Source organism: Paroedura picta, chromosome 10 (assembly GCF_049243985.1).
Source record: "Paroedura picta isolate Pp20150507F chromosome 10, Ppicta_v3.0, whole genome shotgun sequence".
In the NCBI taxonomy this organism is placed as follows: domain Eukaryota; kingdom Metazoa; phylum Chordata; class Lepidosauria; order Squamata; family Gekkonidae; genus Paroedura; species Paroedura picta.
The window spans coordinates 64,954,662-64,978,330 of record NC_135378.1 but is presented as its reverse complement, the minus strand read 5'-3'; the positions used below and the strand labels follow the sequence as shown (position 1 = coordinate 64,978,330).

The following is a 23,669-nucleotide window of genomic DNA, read 5'->3' as shown; positions in this document are numbered from 1 at the left end:
AGCAATAATGTGTGTGTGTGTGGGGGGGATCCACACAAAGAAGAAAACTTGTACTGGAAGTAAATTTAAAGTGTGTGTGTTGATGTGTGCAGCTAGTGAGTGAGATAAAAATGTTCCCACCATGTAATTTTCCTGACAAATCACAATTGAACAATTCAGTTTAAATTAGACATTACATATTAACATGTGAAGTATTAAATCTGAAAAAAAAATTTAGTTCACTTAGGCTTGTTTACATAACAAGGGTATGTAATGAGAACTAACTTGAGTTCCTATAAAATAGAAAGGCAGCCAATAAATGTTTTAAATAAATAAAATAAATCAAGAACTGATCCCTCCTGGCAGGAGGTTGGGGGCAACTTACCATAAGTGGGACAGAGGCCCAGGCTACGTTGCCAGCAATAAGGTGACATCATCACATTGTGGCATCAAGGCAATGCTCTGGTATTTGGACAAAAACACTACTATAAAAATGGCTTTTACCAGTGCCTCGCCATGACATTGCCATCATGATGCCATCACTTCTGGTACACTCTAGAAGTGACATTGCCATATAGCTGATAATATTACCTGGGCCACCCCAGGTAATAAGTTCAGAGTTAGTCCCCCCTGTGGCCAGCTGAGTGGGGGGTGGGGCCTAGGGGTGGGAATCCCCCACCTCCACAAGGAGCTCGCACTCCTACTGGTGGATCATCTGACACACCAGTCTTGGAGACTGTGTCATTCAGGAGTTTCCTTTATCCAGAAAAAGAGTTTTCCGTTACTTTTCCCTCTGAACAAGGATATCAACATTGAGTGCTGCTACAAATTGCAAAGTTGCATAGTAGATTGGATTTATGGCACATATCTGTTACACTTAATATATCTGGTAAGGGCTTCGAGGAGGAGTGTGTCTCATGACTTAAGTGCTTAACATCCACTCAGGGTTGCTGTGCAGTTCCCCTGAGTGCTTCCTCTTCCAACCGGCTTGCCTGTCTGTCCAGCAGCCAGCCAATTGCCTTCCGTCCCCCACCCCTGACCACCCCCTCCTCCTTCCACTTCCCTCCGAGGCTTGGAGGCTGCAGATCCCTGCCGCATGAAAGCTGCCCTTGCCACTGAGTTCCCTGCCCAGGGGTCTCCAGCCAGGGACACACTGCCCTAACAGATCCCTGCAGCCTTTCCAGCTCCTAGGAAGAGGGAGAGGCGATCCAGAGAACAGTCACCTGTTGCCTTTCCAGGTCCTGGGAGGAGGGGGAGGCTGTCCACAGAGTTCTTCCACCCCCTAATCTAGTGCCCATTGTATTCTGAATGCAACGGGCTTGTCCTCTAGCACACATATAAACATGTGCATATGAATGCTACTCATTATAGTCCTAACAGTTCTGCACAGGACGGATGAGTGTGTGCCTCACAACAGAGATGATGTGTGCAGCAGCTTTAGGCAAACACACATCTTCGAACTGGGGCATTCGTGTTCAGCTTTCTAATCTTGCTAAACATATGCTACAAAGACATGTGAAGGATGACTGAGTGCTAATGGTCTAGAGCAAAAAAATAAAGCAGGAAAAGTGGTGAGAAAAATCAAGTGCAGACTGAAATTAATCCCTTGTGAAATAGTGTGATTTTTTTCTATAGTTGTGAGAGCTTGGATTGATTGTTAATATTGTTTACAAAATTTATATCCCACCTTTCTGTCCTTATAACAATTTAAAGCATATATGATAAAATTACATTACAAAACAATAAAATTCAACCTCCCACCAAATCATATATAATTAAAACCATTTTAAAGAGGGTTTTCTTAAATAAACACTATTAAAAGGCATGAAAAATGGTTAAAATACATACACAATGTAGGATTATTGAGAGAATTCCAAATGAATCAAAAAATGTCTTCATCCAATTGCCATCTTCTGCACTCAGGTTCTCTTTCATGGGTTAGAACATTTGCTTATAGTAGTAATTATTGAAAGTCTGAATTGATCAGTGATGGTAATAAAACAAGGATGGCCTAATTCCTTATGAACCCGCTCAACCATTAAGGTAATCTTTGGAAACACTGCTTTGGTTACCCCTCCTTTCTGAAAGTAGGTGTGGGGAGAATAACCCAGGAGATGACCTTCTCTGGAACTCTCCACATCAAATAGAAGTTGGTTTCTATATGTTTGAGAAATGTGTCTTGGGGCACCCTCTTCCAGGACCCATTGGCCTAGAGAGATATACAATGTTTGGGGGAATATATGAATAGACCCCAAATCAATTGCTTTTGGGGGGTATGTAGCTGACTTTTAATTTCTTCCATTTTGATGTTGATGTTCCTGACAAATTTGTTTCTGTTATAGACCTAAGGTTTTTTATACATAGATGTCCATAACTATGCACTTAATATATTTATAAGCAATTGCTGTAAACTGCTGTAAACAACATTGTATAAATCTAATGGGAAAACATGATATGAGCAAACAGAAAAAAGCATGAACATAAAGACTAGCAGATTCCCTTTTCATAAGTAAAAAGCAAATGTGAAATTGAGGTTTCTAGTTAAAGCTATGGAGAAATCTCAGGAGTTGAAGGACTGTATTGTTTAAGTGAACATAACCCTTTTGAGCTCCAAAAAGGATATTTTGCAAAGCAAAGCAATGCAGTGTTCAGGAAAGACTGTGCATCCCATTAATACCAGTGCATTACTTAAAGGAGAGAGAGAGAAGCAAAACAAAACAGACAACAACTGATTTCATTATTGTTGTTGTTTGGAACATGCACATTTTCTCGCTTTGCCAGTATAATTATTCTTATGACTCTACCAGCATTAACTCATTTAGTGTGTTTAAACTCATGGCTTTGCAACACTTAGAACTGTCAGCTTCACTTATCACTAATTACCAGTTAAATCACCAATTAAACACTTCATGTATTGGCTCTGAACCAACTCAGGTTCCTTACACTTAAGTTATTTTTAACTAAATTTGCAATAGAGGAAGCACTCTCTTAATCTGCCAGCCTATACCACACTTTTAAAAAAAATTGTCAAATTGCAACTGACATAGTGACTGCATAGGGTTTTCAGGGCAAGAGATGTTTGTATTTGCTTTGCAATTGCCTACTTCTGCATAGAAAGCTTGGATTCCTTGGTGGTGTCCGTCTAAATACGAACCAAGACTGGAACTGCTTAACTTCCAGGTTCTGATGAGATTGGTCTATCTAGGTCATGGCCTTCTACATGTTACATGGCATAAAACCAAGGGTGACCACCAGGTTGTTGTAGCCCTTAAACTGGATATCTGATTAGTGTGTATCTCTACTACATTTGTGTGCAGTTACTCAAACATTACATTTTAGGTGCATGCTTTAAAGGCTGCAAGCCAGAAAAAGTCATCTATCCATAGGAGCAAAAAACATATTTGACATAGGAAATCCATGAACCAGTTTCTCAACCAGCAAAGTTTTATTCAAAGTATAAGCTTTCATGTGAATGCACCCTTCTTCTGCGTGCACATTAAAGCTTGAAAAAAACTTTGCTGAAGTATTACCAGGTCCCGCACTTTCTAGACACCTTGCCCTCCACCCATCCAGAAGAACACCACATTTTAATGCAATGTACTAACATCACCCAGAACTGACATCAGCACATCAGTGCTGTGGGGGGGGGGACGACACTCTGGTTTGGGAGCAAAACTCTATAGGTAGAAGTGAATTCTACCATGGAGTTCTGTCCAAATGCTAAAGTGTCATCCCCAACGTCTTCCATGAAAGCCTTCTTAGGATTGCAACCTTTAATCTCTTTTTTTACATGACTCTTGGATGCTTTAGGATGCTTAGGGCTGACTCGACGTTGAGCAGGGGGTTGGACTAGATGGCCTGTATGGCCCCTTCCAACTCTACGATTCTATAATTTTATGATTCTTTCGAGAAAAAGCAGGCCAGGGCTTTTTGGTCCTGGCCCCAACCTGGAGGAATAAGCTCCTAGAAGAGCTAAGGGCCCTGTTGGGTTTGTCAACGTTCCGCAGGGCCTGCTAGACAGAGCTCTTCCACCAGGCATATGGTTGAGGCCAGGTTTGGGGTTCTGATATTCGACCGGAGGATCCCCTATGGTGTTATCAGATCTGACCAAAAACAAAAAAGGAACACAACACAACCTTAACAGGTAGGAACTCAGAAGTTGAGCTGTACAATAAAATAATGTAAAACTTGTTGATTATTTATTATAGTGCACAATTAAAAACAGAGTAAAAACTTCATAAAAACTATACAGAACTAACAGCACATAAGACCAAACGCATTTTGACCCTACTAGGTCTTCCTCAGTGGTCAGAACTGTGATGATACACTCTATATAAAATCCCTATATTCAACTCTTTATGAAGTGTAGCTGAGTGGTTAAATGGGATCTGTAAATTATGGCTCCAACCAATATATATATAAATTTTATCCTTTTTGGAGACCACCTCCTATGATATATATCTAGGGTCACCACTCTTCGCTATTATTTAATTCTGTGCTGAGAGTGTATCTCATGTGCGTGAGAAAAAAAAGATATTGCTTTTTAATTCTGTTTTTAATTGTTATCAGATCTGGCACCTCACTCCCATTGGTTAATGGCTTGGCCTCCAGCTGGACAAGATGGGTGGGAAAATTTTGAGGATTGTTTATCGCCTGCCACCTTAATTGTTAATTGTTGATTATTATAAGGGAACTATTTATGGGGTTTTCTTGTGTTTTTACTCTTTTATTATTGTAAATCGCCATGACCCCACCCGGGGAACAGCGGTATAGAAATTGAAAGATAAATAAATAAATATGAAGCATACAATTTTTGCACTTAAAAATATGGGTCGCTGGTCCTGATATTTGGCATTTAGAAATTGAGAATTTTCCTGGTTTTATTTCCTCTTAAGAAAATAATGAACATGAAGAACTAGACAAGGTAATTGATGGAGTTGTCATAGAGGAATAAATTCCAGTACTAAAGTGCTTGACAATGTTTAACATTGGCATGAAGATGCAAAAAGAACATATCGTTGCTAGGGGTTATTTAGCACTTCATCTCTCTACTAGGTGTTAATGAGAAATAAAACGTGAGAAGAAAATGGAGGGAGGCTCTTCAAAAGAATTATCATGCTGGAGTTACATTGTATGGCGTCTTGATATGCTAAACACAATCTGCCAGCTATTCACATGATATTGATCAAAACTGCTTTATTACAGATTACATGCACTGGGGCTTAAAGAAAATGGGTGATGCATTCTTAGTGCATTATAAAATTATTCCTTTGGAGGATCTAAGGAGCTTCCATATATTGAATAAAGCCACTTTTCTGTCTAGCCCAGAACTATTTATTCTCAATGATGGTGACTCTCCAGAGTCACAGGCCAGCCCTGCTTAGATTCTTGCTGGGGATTCTAAGGACTGAAACTGCCATCATAAGGGTGTGTGTGTGTGTGCATTTCTTAAGAGCTCTCCTATAAAGTTATAGTGGTAGCAAGTATTGTCATGTCACAGCTGATTCATTGCAGCACTGTATAGTTTTGTGGAGAGACTGCCTCTCTGTCTATACCCTCCGAAGAGCACTATGCTAATACCAACCAGCTGGTGGTCTCTGGCTACAAAGAGATACATCTGACCACAACCTGGAGAAAATGGCTGCTTTGGATAAGCTGCCCATCTGTCCCGACTCCTGCGGGACACTCACGCTTTCCAGGTCTTCGTCCCAGGTCTCGTCCGGGTCCTTTAAAGTCCCGCCAGCCAGAGCCCCCTCCCTCCCTGCCCCCTGCCCAGCAGAAAGGCCAGCAGCGATGCTCTGCCCTGGCTGGCCCTGTGGCTGGCACCACATCCCGCCTTACAGTCCCTTAATTCTGGTCACCTTAGCTTTGGAGGGTGAACTCTATGACCTTATATCCTGCTAAGGTCTGTCCTTGCCCTAAGCCCTGCCCTCCCCTTGCTCCAAATCCAAAATCTCCAAGTATTTCACAACCCCAACCTGGCAACTCTTATGGTGGCCTTAGCCAAATATGCTAAATTATGTTAAATGTATTGTGCAATGAAATCTGCAGCATCTTTTGAATGTAGAATCAGAAGATGCATAAAAGTAAAATGAATACGCCTCACCTTAACTGGATTCGGGGGGGGGGGGATTTTAATGAGAAAGAAAGACCCTCTGCCTGCAACAATGTCAGTTTCCATTGGTTCTTTTCTCTCCACCATATCACATCATGAATTCTGACTGGCTACTATAATTGATGTTACAGCCTCCAGCCATCAAGACTATAGCTCTTTTTTGTGGGGTGGGGGGTAAAGAATCTGTTATTGGTAAAACCTTCCTATAATTCAAAGAGCCTGTATAATGCCCAAAGAAAAGACTGGCAAAAGACCCTCTCAGCCATTTGAGGTTACTTGGTACCAATGATTCTGTATTAGAATATGGATTGACTGCTTCATTTGTCTGATGCCATCTTATTAGTTGTGCCTTGCAACCAGTTAATGCAGAGCAATGCATCAGGAAAAGAGGGAGATGAGGTTCTCTCCCCACCACACTCCTTCTCGGAAAAATACCAGCCAAGCTAATAGCTGATATTTTACAGCCTGGCTCTTGGCAGGTGTTAATGAAGGTAATTTGACAGCCAGGTCCTTATCTGGCAAGTTAATGTATTCCTAGTCCCGAATCGCTGACTTTAAACAGCAAACCTGAACAAACCTAGCATGCCGTTTAAAAACAGGTTAAAACATCTTAATTGGTAGGCATTGCTCTCCTAATTTTTCCCCAAAAGTCTTCCTCACAGTGATCTTGCAAACAAATGTTGGGCTCGTGTTGGTGTTGACTGCGCATTACCTGCCACAGAGGGTCCTTTTGCTTGGGGAACAGCTCAAAGTACTTGTGAGCCAGCTGAACTGGACGCAGAGTCTGTAGCTTCAGGTTGGTCCAGCTTTGAACAAAGCTGGCCAGATTGACAAAGGTGTACAAACCCAAGCGGTCGTTCCCATAGTTGGACAAATGAGTCATGAAGATACTGATCTGGAAGGCAAAACAGATTAACAGGCAGAGTTAGTTGTAGTAACAGAAGGCTCTCAGCAGATGGCAACAACTGCATTTCTGTCCTTGAGGTTCTGATAATTTAAGATTTCTGCCACTCCTCCTCCTCTTCTGTTGCTATGCCAGGAATATTTTCTGTAAATTTACAGCCTGAATACTCAGAAATTTTTTAAAAAAGAGAAAAGACAATTCCTGCTTTCCAAACCAAGATGTACAGTTTTAACAGTTTTCACATGCCATATCCTCGTGGATTTATTGACTTGCTGAAGCGCCAGCATTTCACAGATCTTCTCGATTTGTTCAGCCTGCCATATCATAAATGCAGGTGCTAGCTTTTTGGAATCTGCCACCGAGTAAACTTAACTCTGCAAACTGCTTGCCTAATGGAACAGTGGGCAACTGGAATAGCAGTATCCAAGCCAGATATAATGCATTCATCTTCTACTGGATTCCCTCCCCTGCAGTGTGAAAGAGCATTAGAACAATGCATTAGTGATGCCTGTAATTTATTTACAACCTTAAAAAGTACCACGCAGTTACAAAGAAGTACCCTTTGCCAATATGGATTAATTCTATATTGGCATGCATGGTTCTTTTGGGAAATGAAACCAGGCTACAGAAGCATTTCATTTCTAATTGCTCAAGTGTCAACAATGAATGCTGTGCTCTACATTTGGGCAAAAAAATTCTTCCTGCAGCTACTGGCTCTCTCTGAACCAATAGAAGTCAGCATTCCACTACATTTTAAGCAATCTACAACCTTTATTTTGTTTACTACTACTACTACGGACCTCTATAATGTAACTAGTATGAAGAAAATGGAGAATTTACATTTATACATCATTTTTAGAGTAAAACTTCCACAGATAATCATCTATAGCATTTTCCAACTTGGGAGGACTGGCAAATACTCCAGAAGATAGAGACAGAGTTCAACGAGATCTGAACACAATGGAAAAATGGGCAAATGAGAACAAGATGCAATTTAATAAAGATAAGTGTAAAGTTCTGCATCTGGGTCAGAAAAATGAAAAGCATGCCTACTGGATGGGGGATACGCTTCTAGGTAACACTGTGTGTGAACGAGACCTTGGGGTACTTGTGGATTGTAAACTAAACATGAGCAGGCAGTGTGATGCAGCGGTAAAAAAGGCAAATGCCATTTTGGGCTGTATCAACAGGGGCATCACATCAAAATCACAAGATGTCATAGTCCCATTGTATACGGCACTGGTCAGACCACACTTGGAGTACTGTGTGTAGTTCTGGATGCCTCACTTCAAGAAGGACGTAGATAAAATTGAAAGAGTACAGAGGAGAGCGATGAGGATGATCTGGAGTGGAATAGGCTGCCTAAGGAGGTGGTGAGCTCCCCCTCACTGGCAGTCTTCAAGCAAAGGTTGGATACACACTTTTCTTGGATGCTTTAGGATGCTTAGGGCTGATCCTGCGTTGAGCAGGGGGTTGGACTAGATGGCCTGTATGGCCCCTTCCAACTCTATGATTCTATGATTTTATGAACTTGCATTTGGGATTTGATTTTCCATTTATTTCCCCCTCCTGGGATATCTTTATTTTTTATTTAGGTACTTGTCCAGGGCATCTCACCCTGGATGATAACAGAGCCAGAACCTGGAGAGAGAAGTGGCCAAGGTCCACAGGAATGCCAGGGGAGCAGATGGGACCAGAGGCACATCAGCATGCAATGAAACAGCCAGCAAGACAGCTACAAGTGGTGTGGCATGGGATCTGGCCGCCTGACATGCCAGGAACAATGGGGGACACCAATGAACAAAGTGAGGCAGCTGGGATGGGCTCTGTAGCTGGTCAGCCAGCCCCCACGCTTTCAGACAATGGCATGCTGGGAAGAAGGACAAGGAAAGACAAAAGTAAGATTTCTCCCATTTAGGCTTGGCCAAGCCAGGAGTGCAGGTCGTTGGGAATTGGGACTCAGGAGGTAGAGCCCCAGGCAGGTACCCCATTGGCCCAGGATCCTGCCAGCCAGGTGTGCCCAGTTTTCAGAGCAAGGAGAAAATAGAAGTCTAGCTCTTTGTATAAACCTGAGAAATGCTCTAGGTTTGCAAAAACAGTCTGAAAAAAATGTGGCCGAGACTTACCACAGCCGCTTGTTGATGCTGTGAGGGGCCAACTGGAGGACACAACCATCTCAGAGGCCCTCTAGTGGTGCACGCTGCATAAACGCAACATGCACAGCATCATGGGCAAGGCAGGACCCATCGTGCCTACACCATGTGCATGGGTCCTGCCCTCTTTGCCTGGATGTTGCCGGAGCAGCTTTGCTCTCTCCTACCTTGTTGTGTACCCAGCCTTATTACAGAGTTTGAGGTGGATGTCACAGCTGTGGGTTTGCATGTGATGGAACCTGTTGGCAGGGATCTGGTGTGCTATTGGACTCCTTGAAGCTTGGGGCCTCCCTAAGAGGTGGAACGTAATGAGTGTGGCGTACCCAGATGGGAGGCCAGGGGCTCATTTGCCAGGTGGTCTGGGGCAGCCAAATGAAGAAGAAGAAGAAGAAGAAGAAGAAGAGTTGGTTCTTATATGCCGCTTTTCCCTACCCGAAGGAGGCTCAAAGCGGCTTACAGTCGCCTTCCCATTCCTCTCCCCACAACAGACACCCTGTGAGGTGGGTGAGGCTGAGAGAACGCTGATATCACTGCTCGGTCAGAACAGTTTTATCAGTGCCATGGCGAGCCCAAGGTCACCCAGCTGGTTGCATGTGGGGGAGCGCAGAATCGAACCCGGCATGCCAGATTAGAAGTCCGCACTCCTAACCACTACACCAAACTGGCAAATGAGATTGGCACCCATTGACTTCCCCACATAGGTCGCTTCCCTTAGACCATTTATGCACTGGGAACTTCACTGCCCCAGCTCCCATGCAGGAGAAAAAATCAGGGGCAGATGAGGAGCACTGGGCCAAATGCTCCCCCGTGTGGGTGCAGGAAGAGGTGGGGCTACCTGCCATGACTAAAACTCCAGCCTGCAGCCCGACATTAAACCTCCAGTGCATAAATAGTCTTAGTGATGGACTTCAGTAGGCAAGGGGATCTACTCTCCCAGCTGGGAATGGTGCAAATCTCCAGGGCACCTCTAGACTGTGGGATGTTGGTGCAGTCCACTGACTGCCAGATCAGGCTCTCTCTCCCATGCTGTGGCAACCCTCCTGTGGGTAGGTAATAAAATTGTGTCCTTGTTTATATCCAACATTGGTGTGTCTCATTTTATTCCACCGCGTAATGCCCTCCTGCAAGGGGGGGGGATTTAGCCCCTTTCTCTGAAACTAACCTTGAGCCAATCACTCACTGTCTAATGTACCTCACCAGGCTGTTGTCATGATGATAAAATGGGAACAATGATGTTGTAAGCCACTTTTGGTTTCATATATAGAGGTAAAATAGGGTATGTATTAATGAATGAATGAATATAATAGATGGTAGGAACCAGAATAGGATTGGGCATAGATGCATCTATTCAAAATATGGCTACATTTGCTTTTTTTTTGTATATTGATTTTGAGTATTAAAAGTCACTGCTATATATGATTTGCCAAAATGGCAGATTTTTTGGGTTTAATAAAGTCTGAGCTATTTTAAAAAATTAAATGATGTTACAGGAATTCATATATGCACACAAGGTTCTTGGAGACTTCAGCTTTCAGAGCATTATGAAGTACAGCTCATACTTTTCAAACTCCTCATTTAATTTTTCTTTGGTACAAGCTCATCAAACAATGACATCTCTTTCAGGTATGAACAGTCTAAAAGATAATTCATACCGAGGTAGAAAATTAACTTTCATGACTATGATGTCATTGTTTTATATCATTGAGCTTTATGCACATCCAACTATTTCAGGATTTCTTAATTGCCAACTGGATTAACCAAAAATAGGATGTACATGGAAAATGAGTTAATTACACATTTGTCAAGAGACGGTAAGATTGTTAACTGATTAGTTCACTTTGCTTTTGTTTCCAGTGGAGTCAATCTCAAGCGAACAAGAACTATGCATTTTGTCAGAGGAAATGCAAATCAACTAATGCCACAGTTCCAATTAGGACAAGACATGCTAAGCAGAGTATTTTGTAGTAATTATGGAGTGCTTTGAATGGTGCTCTGAAGAAGAAAACCTGGCAGAAATTGGTTTCCCCCAATATTCAAGACTTACAGAGATCTCTTAGTAATGGGTTCCCCGGAGTAGCAATTTGCTATAGCTTGCTAATGGCATCTTAATGTGGAAAACAAAAAGAACAAAGCCAGACTTCTCCGTATTTACTGGACGTTTGCAATCAGTGACAAATTCCCTTTGTCTTGAAGCCAATGAAGACATTAAAGTTTCTCCCATGTGTAACAGCTCACAAAAGGCAATGACTGGAATGGAGGGAAATCACAGGACTGTGAGTTCCACCTCCCTTTTTTGTATCTGTGAGGGCACGACTAGTGATGAGTCAACTTACCTAATGACTCACCTTGTAATTAGGAAAATGCTTAGTACCTTTCTATTCCAAAGGACCAAGACCAGTCTTGCCCTGACATAATCCTCACACACATAAACTTTCCCTTAACCAAGGGTTCCCAACCACAGTACTGAGGTATCATATGGTAACATGAAGGCCCCTCAATGGTACTGTGGTATGGGTTTTTTCAAAATGGCAGTTGGGGAGAGTCCTCCCACCCTGTGAAAGAAAACAGCCCAGCATGAAACCTCCAGTGCATAAACAGTGACAGTGGCTTAGTCGCCTTCCCTTTCCTCTCCCCACAACAGACACTCTGTGAGGTAGGTGAGGCGGAGAGAGCCCTGCTCGGTCAGAATAACTTTATCAGTGCTGTGGTGAGCCCAAGGTCACCCAGCTGGTTGCATGAGGGGGAGTGCAGAATCGAACCTGGCATGCCAGATTAGAAGTCCAAACTCCTAACAACTACACCAAGCTGGCTCTGACATGGATCCAAAATAGCACGATTCTAGGGCTTCTGTTTAACAAATTGACTAAGGAGACATTAGGGATATTTTCAAAACTTTATGAAAGCAATGGATTCTTCTTTTCACACTCAGAAGAATGCAGGAGCAGACATTTTAAAAGATGAAAATACTGATGGTGAAGAAGCCCTCCACGCCAGCTCTTCATGCTGCCTGTCCCTTTTTGCTAGGGAAAATTATGGAGAAATGTGGAACTGACATTTGATGCTAGTTACTATGTGAGCCATTACGAACTGAGTCCAAGAGTGTGTCCCAGTGGTTAATGTATTCAGAAAGATATCTTCTTCCTGATGCCATTATACTGACAAACTTTCCATTTCTACCTGTGGGATCAACAATGCAGAGTAGATGCAAGGAAAGATGGTGCACCAGTGTTGGATTTTGTTTCTCTGCCTGTTGCAGCAGAGGGTTCAGGAACATGATACGGGGCTGCTATTTCCAGTGGCATCCCAGTGCATCTCATGTAATGTTTATCTCCATTCTAAATGTCAGTCTGGCACAAAGCTGAAGTAGAGTCCTCAAAATCTACTGAGACCGCTCACACACTCCTCTTCTGCTTTTTAGAATTACCACAAGATGGAAGCCATTTGCTTTCCATTTTCACCCCTGCAGCTCTGCCAATCTGCCATTCCTTTAACAGTACATTCACAGTGTTTAAAAACATCTCCATTAGTTCAATAAATTATTTATAAAGCTTTTAGTACATCCATACGGTGAAGATGGATAGAGCTTAGGAGGCCGTGTCCCTCATGACCCATCCACAGCTGTGTTAGTGCTGTATCCTCTTTATTTCACAAAAGGTCATTTGGACTGTTTTCATCTTGCTCCGAGCCTCCTATGAGCAAAACTTGGAAAGCTTGCTGTATGGTCTGAAATTCGTTGGAGGAGATTTGATTTATAATTATTGCATGTAATGGGAATTCCCATGTTATGTGCTTGTTCATGTGATTTCATTAAGCTAATTTTGGATAGAAATGATAGCGCCCTGCTGGTTCATGCATAAGCCAGTACCTTCCCCTATCTGAATCCACCAAGATTTACTGCAGTGTGCAGGAGTTCCCTAGGCATTGTGCAGAGCTTCCTCAGTGCTGGTTGATTTGGAAAATAGAAAGTTTGAAAAGCCCTCTGCTAGAACCATGCTTCCAGTTAACTGCACTAGCTGCCTTATGCAATCTTATGTGGGTTTACTTAGAAGTCAAACCCAAAGAATTCAAGAGTAGTATGGATGCTATCATGTTTCATTTGTATCAGGGGGAGAGAAAGACTGAAGCTCTCAGGGCACTTGAACATTTAATGTGATGTTTTTTGGTCTGCAAATTATTCTTTCCACTTCTCTGTTAACATTTCCTTTAGCTCTCTAAATGTGCCAAAACCTACATCCTGCATCTGGTTATTTACCCTCTTCCCAGAGTTGCATTCATAATATTTGGCTAGTGAATTATTAACAAATAGGAACTGTTTTGACTTAAGACAGATGAGCTTGTAAACACTGAGCATCCCAAAGTAAAAGCCCAGGCAGTGACTTCATTAAGGAAGCTCTATGAGGGCAGCTGTTCGAACAAAGAACAGAAGGTTCTTGCTGTATTTCAACCAGCTATCACTTGACAAACTATTTTTCGTTTCCCCCTCCCCCTCCCCCTCCCCCTCCCAAGCCTGATTCATTAAAAAGGCAATACATGCTAAACACAATGCAGTTTTAGGCCAAGTGCATTCATACAGCACTTGGTGGCACTTTGAGCTTTGTGGCAGTCTTAAAGTGCTGATAATTTGGAAGGAAACTTCTCGCAGTAAGATCTAATGAACATCTAATCCCAGTAGCTAACTTCTGCATGAAGGCTTCTAGAAATTAAACATGCCTAAAAGCACAGATCTTATTTGAGATGGAAGCCAACCCAACCAGTGATCATCCATCTTAGGAAAGTAACTTGACCCTGATTTCCCACAGCTCATGGTTACATGAATCATACGCAACTGTATTAGAACTATGCAGATGAAAGTCTAAGCCATTTTTAGGTTCCATATTATGGTCACGCTCAAGGGTGACCAAGACTCAGAACCAAAATTAGACTATGTGGATATATGGAGTATGGAGGTTATCAGCAATTATGCATAGGCCAGGAAAGGCAGGTGCCTGCATGCCAGTGGGGCTAATCCCCACTTACGCTCTGATGGCCTGATGCAGGGTCACAATATGCTCCAGCTCCACGGTGCTGGGGAGCTGATCGGGGCATTTCTACGCCCCCATGATGGTGAAATAGTGGCATACTGCTATGCCACACTCTTGCTCCCACCCCCCTCCCTGCGGCCACATCAAGGCACGGCAAAATGTTGCAGCCTCAATGTTGTGTGTGCGCATGCACAACTCTGGGGTGGACCATATGCACTTGGGGGATTTTGTGCCTCATGCATACATGAGAAGCAGTGGGGCATGCTGGAAACCACTGGAAACTGGCAGTGGCCTGGCATGCCTGGCCGCATGCATAATCGATTTCTGAGAGGTCATCTTGGTCTGGGCTTCTTTTCCCCAACAGTTTCCTTTAAGAGTGTGTTAGGACTAGAAGACATGTTGCTAGTTTAAAATTGATAATGACTACTCTCTTTCCCTCTATTTTCTCCAAATATATTAACTTTCTGACATGCACAGAGGCACACTATAGTTTCCTGGTAGGCTTTGCCTTATTTAACAAAAGTGTAAGACTAATTTGTAGTTTCTCTCAGAACAGTTGCTCCTTAACCGCACCCGTTGTTCGTTTCCTGCACTTGTTAAATAAACTGTTGCAAAAGAAACGTTCTTCATGCTGTAATGTTTTGCATCCTTTCCTTTTATGCATTTTAGTCCTTTATCCTTTGATGCATCATGAAAACAAAGGGAGGTCTGACTGTATAAATTCCAGATGTCACTGAAAGATCAAGAGTAGCTTTCTGTCACATCTGGCCTAATTTTCTGGTACCATTAGTTTCCCCTCCCCTGCAGTAACCTCTGTCCTCTGAATCCCATCTGCCACATCCCACAATCTTTTTCAGTGAGCAGTTTGGTGATAGTCTTTGGGATCCTTTTAGAACTACTTGCCACAAACTGCACTGATAAAATGGAAATAGAATGGGCAGAAGGGTAAGTCTTCCCTGAGCTTTAGATAATAATGAAGTATCTTCACAGTGAAAGTAGGGAGTTGAATACCACAGAGGAAGATGCTACGTGTCAATTACTCCTTGGGAAGAAACACAATGTATACACTTGGTCCTCTTTGTAGACATTTCATTATCAGAACTAAGGTGTACTTTACTATATGGCCATTTAGTTTATTATCTCACAGAGTCTTTGCAAAGTTATTTGTCAGCTAAGTGCATTTGACAACCGCTGATCTATAAATTTGCTTGTCTATAAATTTAGAGTAATAAACTGTGCTTGGATATCCAAGAGACAGTAGCTGTTACTCAGCACTTCTATGCTCCTTTGGAAATGACACAACTTCTGGTGACCATGGAAAATGCATTGTCATTGTACTTGGCTACCTAACATCATGCTTAGTGTCTAAATATAAGAGACCTTTGTGAATATTTCTCGCATGGGAGATTGTTTATTCATTTGGTCTCCAATCTTCATTCCCATCAACAAGACACTTTATCTTTAAAAGGGTTGGGCATCAAGAATAAAATCCCATACTCAGCTAGGTAACATATTAGGTAAAAAGCTAACAGTAACAGACAACATGATCTAATGCCTGCCACTCATCTCATTCCAGGAATGGGTCAGGCAGTGATGCATGGATATATCAATCATGCTGACAAACTGCACACATAGAAAAGCCTTCATGGTGATGCTCTTACCACCCGCATAATAAGATCCACATAATAAGATACATCTTAGTCATATAAATACTGTTTCCAGTTTCTAGGTGGGGGCTTGGAGTTCTCCCAGAATTACAATGCATCTCCAGGTCACAGAAATGCATTCCCTTGGAGAAAATGGCATCTCCATAGGGTGGATGATTCTATGGTATTACCTCCTGCTCCTTCCCCTAACTCCATCCTCCCTTGGCACTTCCCCAAATATCTAGGAATTTCCTAAGTGGGAGTTGGCAATCCTTCATACAAAGGACTCCTCCCAACTGGTGAAAACGCCATTTGAAAATGCACACAGCAAATATCTTTGAGCCTTTGAAGGACATGCGGTGCACACAATTGGTGTCATTCTTTTGTACAGATAAGTCTGTAAAATGAGCCTTCCTCATTTTAGCTCTTCTCTCAAGGATCAGCAACAGACCTAAATAGCATGAAATCCCTAAAAGTATGAAGTGACTATTTATATGTATTTCTCTCTCAGTGCTCAAGGATGTCTTATCAGAAAATGCAGTCCCTGTGGCTTTGGTTCTCTTGCTGCTGTTTATTCCTGGTGTTATGTTCTAATAATGACAATTTGTCCCCTTGCTTTTGTTCTGAAGTATTATCTTTTCCAGTTTTCTGAAGTTTGTTTCCCAGGAATAGACATTTATAGTTCTGTCTACTTTAGCCTTGTTTTTTATGAGCCTGGTTTTTATTGTTGCTGTTTTAATGCTACTGCTGACATTCAGCGTGGTTTTATATTGTTGTCTTTATGTATTATAGATGGGGCTTTGGGGGAATAAAGGGAGCACATACCCTTTTAATACTTAAATGATGAATCAGGGTGCTTCCCAGAATGCTGTTAGAGACAGAAGAGGAGAAAGGTAGAGGGGAAGATGAAGGAAAGAGAAAGGCAGGGTCTGTGAAGGGAATTGCTTGCTTAGTTTTGGCACTGGCCGTTCATTCTTCATCTTGTGTAAATCTGAGTGTATTTTCTGCAAGGGTCAATTGGTCACACCTAATAGGATTTCCCCCCTGAACCTAAGCCAGACTATGGTTTAGGTACAAAGACGACTTTCCCTCTAAGTGTGCATCAATAACAAAAATTTCAGCTATGCTGCAGAATATTTCTGTGGATGAAGGCGCAAGCTCCGTTGAAAGCAGATAAAAATGCGCTGTGCTTTTCAAATTTGTGAACATAATGCAATTATTTGTTGTTGTGAATGAAAACATAAATTCGGATTTGCGCAGGGAAATTCACAACACCTTTCAGACGAAGTTCCCTGAGCATTAATTTCTTTTGTAGCTGAATTACAAGCTTTGGAAGCAGACTCTATGGGACAAGAAGAATTATTGCACTGGCTGCAGTTGTGATCGTGGTGGTGGCATTTTAATTTCCCAATGTAGCTTTGTCAATATGTCTCAGCCCTGTAAACCTTGTGCTATTCTAGCCTTAGGTAGAACTTCAGTAGAACTTATCAGTCTTGTTTGAGGGGTTTATACTTATAATATGCTTTATTACTGGGGCCCATGAGGAGTAACAGTCCTGAAAACAGACACAAATAGAACACAAAATATATCAAGCATGACCTATCAAAGTTTATAATAAAAGGATACAGAAATATGAGTGGATAGTGGAATTTACTTCTAGTTTGGGAAATATGTCGGAATTGATATTTATAGATCCTTCTATAATATCTTGCAGATGGCAAAAAGCTGGATCCAACCAGTTTCTTTATTTTTTTTATTTTTTCTGCTATCAAGAGGAACCCTGAAATGGATAGCCCAACCTAGTCCAATCTCATCAGATCTCAGAAGCTAAGCAAGATCAGCCCTGGTCAGAATTTGAAAGAAAGGTCTCCAAGGAATACCTGGGTTGCAACGTAGAACCAGGCAATTGGCAGACTACCTCTGAATGTCTCTTGCCTTGAACACCCTACAGCAGGGGTAGTCAACCTGTGGTCCTCCAGAGGTCCATGGACTACAGTTCCCATGATCCCCTGCAGCAAACGCTGGCAGGGGCTCATGGGAATTGTAGTCCATGGGCCTCTGGAGGACCACAGGTTGACTACCCCTGCCCTACAGGATCACTATTAGTCAAGCTGGGACTTGATGGCCAAAATAATGAAGAAGTAAAAAAGGAAGGATGGGACCTGCATACCCCAAACCATGTGGGATAGGAGCTAATGTAGGAGAATAAGTAGGAAAGTAGGAATGACATTTTAATGGGGACAATGTTCTGTCCTGCCACCCATGTTTCAGACCACACACAGATTATTCCTTAGAAGCTCTAGGAACTGAAAATTGTTAATTTGAGGGTTATATGATTGAACTTTTATCTCGGATATATCTTTGAACAGACCCTTGAAACTTGTTGCAAATCTCATCCTCTGAAATGACATCTCAGCAGGGCACTGATTATTGCTTCCACTTTAACATATTGCTGCTGCCATCCTTCTACTTGGCCACCTAACCCTGGACACTTCTCCACAGTGGGGTGACTAGGGGCTCTGAGTTATAGTAAATGATGGATATCATGTGGCGACTAATCCCTAAGGGGAAGTAGTCTGTCTTGTTGGAGTCCCATTGTTGAGAAAGAATTCACAGCTACAAAATAGTTGAAATTTTAGATGTCATTTCAACACCACAGTGTATGTATTTTTATACAACTGCTACCAGAATCCTGATGAGCAATTAAGACATCTAAGCCGTGTAGAAAATATGAAATACCATCGAACAAGGATCAGTTTTAACTGCTGATTAAATATCAGTAGCATGAAAATGAAAGTAATTTCCCAAATGACTTAAGGCGGGAGGAACATTTTTATTTGATTTTTTAAATAGTCATTGAACTCCTCCAGCCAGCTTTTGTTTTACTTTGCTGGCAACAACCTGATCTTTCATTACGAAATCCAAACATGACATCTATGTGTCAAGCAATATTAAATCTTAAAGTTGTGTAAACCCCAAGGAAATGATGGTAAATAACTATCCCTGCATATTTGCTGAAGCCAAGGAGTACCTTTTTGCTTACAGTTTTTGCATACGAATGAATGTGGATGCCAATCAAAGATTTATGGAGACAATGGAACTGTGCTTCATTTAAGAATGAACCAAATAGGAAGATGGCTAGCAAGGGCAATGTTGAGAGGGAAATGCTGTCTACACATTTGGTTCATTAGATGCAACAGGACAGAAAAACTGGCTCCTGTGTCAGTGGCCAGACCCCTCTTTACCATGAAAAGTAGTTTACAGCTAGCACAAACATAAATGGCCTTCCATGGCATCCTACCTATTAATTTGCAGTACTCTATCTGGCAGGAATGGACACAGGAATAAATACAAGTTTTAAGGGGCCAGAATGTACTGTCTAGTCTCAAGCAGGAGACATGGATGCTAGCCAGGAGTCTGCTCAGGACCTACCTGGATAGTTAGATTAGATTATGTGATATTGAAGGGGCTGACACACTAATGGGTTTCCTCTCCCCATTTCTTTCCCCCAGAACAGGAATGCATATCCTTGGGACAATAGATTCTTTGAGAAAGATGGTGCTAATCTCATCAATTCCCAATCTCTCCTTTCCACAAAGCAATGGCATTTTGCTGAACCTGTAGACTTCTACACACCATGGAAATAACTACTGCCTCCTCTCTTCCAAAATCTATTTATGTTCAGCCCTGCTTTTTCGAGATAATTCTTGTATGTATGTTTAGTGTGTATGTTCGTATTTTCCTTTAAATTATTCTTAAAACAACTTTCCAGTTTCCTCTAGATTGGTTTATTTTTTAAAATTTCTTAAGGGAATAACTTGGTATATACAAGTAGAGAGCCCACAGTTTTCTTCCTCTCGCTGTGTCTCCAAATAATTCACTAATTTCCCCAACTACATTCAGAAGACTTCTAATTTTGGTAACACGTGTATGGTTCATGGCTACTAAAGGAAGTCAATTATTCATTGAGGAAAAAACTCAATCTGTGGCTAAACATATAAAATGGTCTTACTGGTCTGAACACAAATAAGGCTTCTAGTCCCTTCTTGAAGTAAGTGGGAAAACGTGTCTTGTTTCAAAATCCCTCAGGCAGAGATATCTACAAGTAATTTGTTGGCTAAACATGGTTCACAAAGCATCCAATCCTGAGCTGAGTAATGTGGAGCTTACTTTTCCACAGATAAGCTTAGGATGCTGCCTTTATCTGTTCTCATCCCAAAAAGACAGATCATATTTTAATCAAGTCTTGGCAAAAGATGTATATGACCTGAAGAGAAACGAGGGTAGGAAAGGTTTTGACTTGCAAGGGGATATCGACCACCTAATGAGGACACTGACCACCATAATTTGGCATAAAACATTTGGCCACAGCCTTTATTCAACATTGAGCGTGGCAAGCATGGGAGGAGAAATTTGCCCTCTTGTGGTCAGCTGACCACAAGGCAGCCCATCGCAGCCTGCCCCTCAACAGGTTGCATTGGCTATCCAGCCCAAAATCCTGGACATAACGGTAGGCTGAAAAAGGGGGGAGGCAGATTCATTAAAGAAAGAGAAAGAAAGAAGGGCTTGGAAACAGGTTTCACTCATAAAACCCCCTTATTTTCAAAAACTGTATGAGAGGTATCTATGGTTGCCAACTCTCAGTTGGGAAATATGGGGAGATGTTGGGGGGTGGTAGCAGGGAAGGGTGGGAATTGCAGGCAAACAGTTTGACCAAAGAAAGAGTGTCATTGAGTCCACCATGCAAAGCAACCATTTTCTCCAGGTGAACTGATCTCTATTGTCTGAAAATCAGTTGTCATAGAGGGAGATCTCCAGGCCCCACTTAAAGTTTGGCAATGCTAGAGGCATCCCACAGCTTGAAGTTCTGTCCTCCTCATCTAGGCATATATGTTTTGTGTGTTTTGGCAAAATTATCTATTTATCCAGAGAGCAACAAAGCAAACCTTTTAATTATATCCAGCTTTATAAACAGGATTAAATTCTTGTAACTAAAGTGGTTATTTTTTTTTGTTTCATTTTGTTTTAAGCCACGAGAAGACACAAGAAACAAGCTGATGGAAATTGAAGATAAAGTAGATACCCCATCGTTTTTCATAATTCTTTTACTGTCAGGTTGCAAGTCTTGCAGTTTTACATGAAGCTGCCTATTTTTGGTTAGATAGAGTCTATGGATTATGATTAATTGATCCACTTTGGTGCCCATTTTCAAGCAAAAGTACTCCAGTGGTCCCTCTGTCAATTAATACTGAATGGTGAGAAAAAGCAATTTTGTTCTTCTCCATTAAGCCTTCGTTTTCGTTAATCAGAAAATTTTGAATCAGCTGTTTCTTTTTTTTTAACCTTTTAGGTTTGCTTTTGCCACTTTAATAAGCGCTTGCATGGATAGTGCTGGAGGTAACGGATTTCCTTCCCCCCCCTTCCTTCCTTCCCAGCCCTATAGCTGACAAACGGCCATTTATTACAATATCTTTCACTGCTTAAGTTACTCAGGAGTAATTCTGATGAAGTGCCATCAAGCAGCACTCCGAACTTCGTTTCCTCAGAGGAAAATGTTATTTGCAGGAAAGACAGTGCAGGTTAAATGAATAAACGAAAGATGACTGATTAGCTTTAGAAGGTATGTTCCCTTTGTTTTGAGAGTTGTTTTATTTTTTTTTAAAGGATGGCACTAACAGTTTCATCTACTGTACTACGTGACATGTTCCCAGGTAGACCAAAGAAGAATAAAGACACCTGAAGGAGGACATGTGGAAAGCAGGGAAGAAGAAAGCGTTTTATGAAGAAAAATTGTTCCAAAACCATGAAAAAGGAAGGAGCTGATTTAATCAGCTGAATGATAAAAGGTGGTCTCAAGTTTTAGTTTGACAATAATTTTTCTAGTTTGTTATCAACTCTTACCAGCCTCTATATTTGGGGGAATGGCTGCAAAGAAAGCAAGCGTTAACATTCTATGTTTCAGTGTAAATGTACCACTATTGACATTTCATTGGAAGGCTTATTAGGAAAAGAGTAATGAAAGTTTTGCCAAGTGCATCTAACTTGCTTCTTCAGTAGAGATTTGTAATTTAATAACTTAAAGACCAGACTGAATGTCTAACTAGTCCACCATCATGTTTTCTTGGTAGCAGAACAAATGGTCCTGGAAATCCAAAGAAGAAAATAGGAGGAATAGACCTCCAACAACTGCTATACAGTAGCATAAAAGGGGCATAAACTGACTGGTGAACCCAAATTCATTATGAATTTGGGGCACCTCACCCCATATTTAACGCTCTTGTCCCCTCCTCCTTGCACTGAAATGGCAGGTAGCAGAACCAGAGTGTTTAAATGGCTCTGAATCATTTAAAGTCCTGGTTTGTTCTTCCCTTGCTTTTTTAGGGAGCAGAAAACAGGGTGATCCACAAACCTATATAAAGTATATCTTGAACCATAAACTAAACTGAACTGCAAAAATGCCATTTGTGCCCACCCCTATGGCATACTGTCTCTGGATTTGGAGTCTCATTTAGTCTTTGTGATTAATAGTCACTTTCAGGTCTATCTATTATGACATTTTTCTAAACCAAGCTATATCAATAAATCTTTAATCAGTATATACCAGAAACCAATTTTGTTTGTCTTGAATCTACTGACTATCAATTTTATGGAGTAACTATAAGTATATCACAGAATATAGAAAACATTATCACCATAGCAAATATGGTTTTATAATTTATTTACATGCAAATGAAAGAAGGAAAAATTCAGTATTTAAATTCTGCTCCCTCAATGGAAACCCCAAATGACTTACAACTTCATGTTTTCCTCATCCATTTTATCCCCACAACAACATTCTGTGTAGTTAGCTAGGCTGAAAGCAAGTGACTGGCTCAGGTCACAAAGAGAACTTCCACAGAAGCGTGTAGAGAGTTGAACCAAAGTCCCTTGCAGCTAGTTTGATATTTTAACCACTACACCAAATACCATCTCTCTATCTAGATAAATTTTCATCATGCCCTATAGGTTGCTACAGGAATACATAATTTAAAAGCATTCAACTCCAATAAATGTGTCCGATACAACCCAAGAGATGACCAACACTGGAAGGAAATAGGATGCTACTTCATCTTTAGGTCTGGTGAACAGTGACACAGGAGACCCAAGAGAAGACAAGATCTTCTTTAGCAACTCTGAATACAGGTGATAACTTCTTACTTTGAGACATATGTCTTCATGAAGCCATGGCTAACAATTTGAAGAACACAACTGCCCGAATGCTTAAAGAGCATTTTGTCCAACACACTTCCTCATCTGAGCGCTATTCTATTTGCAGAATTTTTGTTAGAACAGCATTATACATTCCTTTTAGAGCCTACTCTTTTTCTTACTGTGCCCTGGGTTATTTTTCTGCCTTCTTCCTACAATTACCCTCAGAGAAACAAGACAAATAATAAAAAAGAAACATTTTTATTAACATTTGGTTTGATAAAAAAAAACAGTTCTGTCTACTGTAGAAAGCATAACTCAGCCCCTCTCTGCATCTCTTTTCAATATTGTGTAGCCTTATGCTCTTATACTTGAGTGATGGGATGACTTGGGAAACCAGACAAGCTGAGCGTGGTACATGTGGGAAATGTTTAATCCAAATGTAATGATTTCAAATGAACAATAACCTTTTTGTAATATGGAGGCATTTGGAGGGTAACCATATTAAAGTGGCCTTGAAAATTAAAAATGTCCCACAGCAGCTACAAAGAGTTTAGCCTCTATTAGCTATGAGAAATCAGATTCCTCTCCAAGTAATAATAATAAAAATATCTTTGTATGGATTTCCATCTAATCTGTTTATACTATGTTGCTTTTAATTGA

General features: G+C 41.3%; 1 protein-coding gene across 2 annotated transcripts in view; it reads right to left on the bottom strand.

Annotated features, from left to right (window-relative positions):
* Window positions 1-23,669, bottom strand: part of NDST4 (N-deacetylase and N-sulfotransferase 4) — a 136,828-nt gene that overhangs the window by 22,402 nt on the left and 90,757 nt on the right. For both annotated transcript variants that reach the window (XM_077300473.1, XM_077300472.1), the window contains exon 8: window positions 6,807-6,989. In XM_077300473.1, coding sequence (XP_077156588.1) covers window positions 6,807-6,989 — 183 coding nt within the window. The remainder of the gene's footprint in view (window positions 1-6,806; window positions 6,990-23,669) is intronic.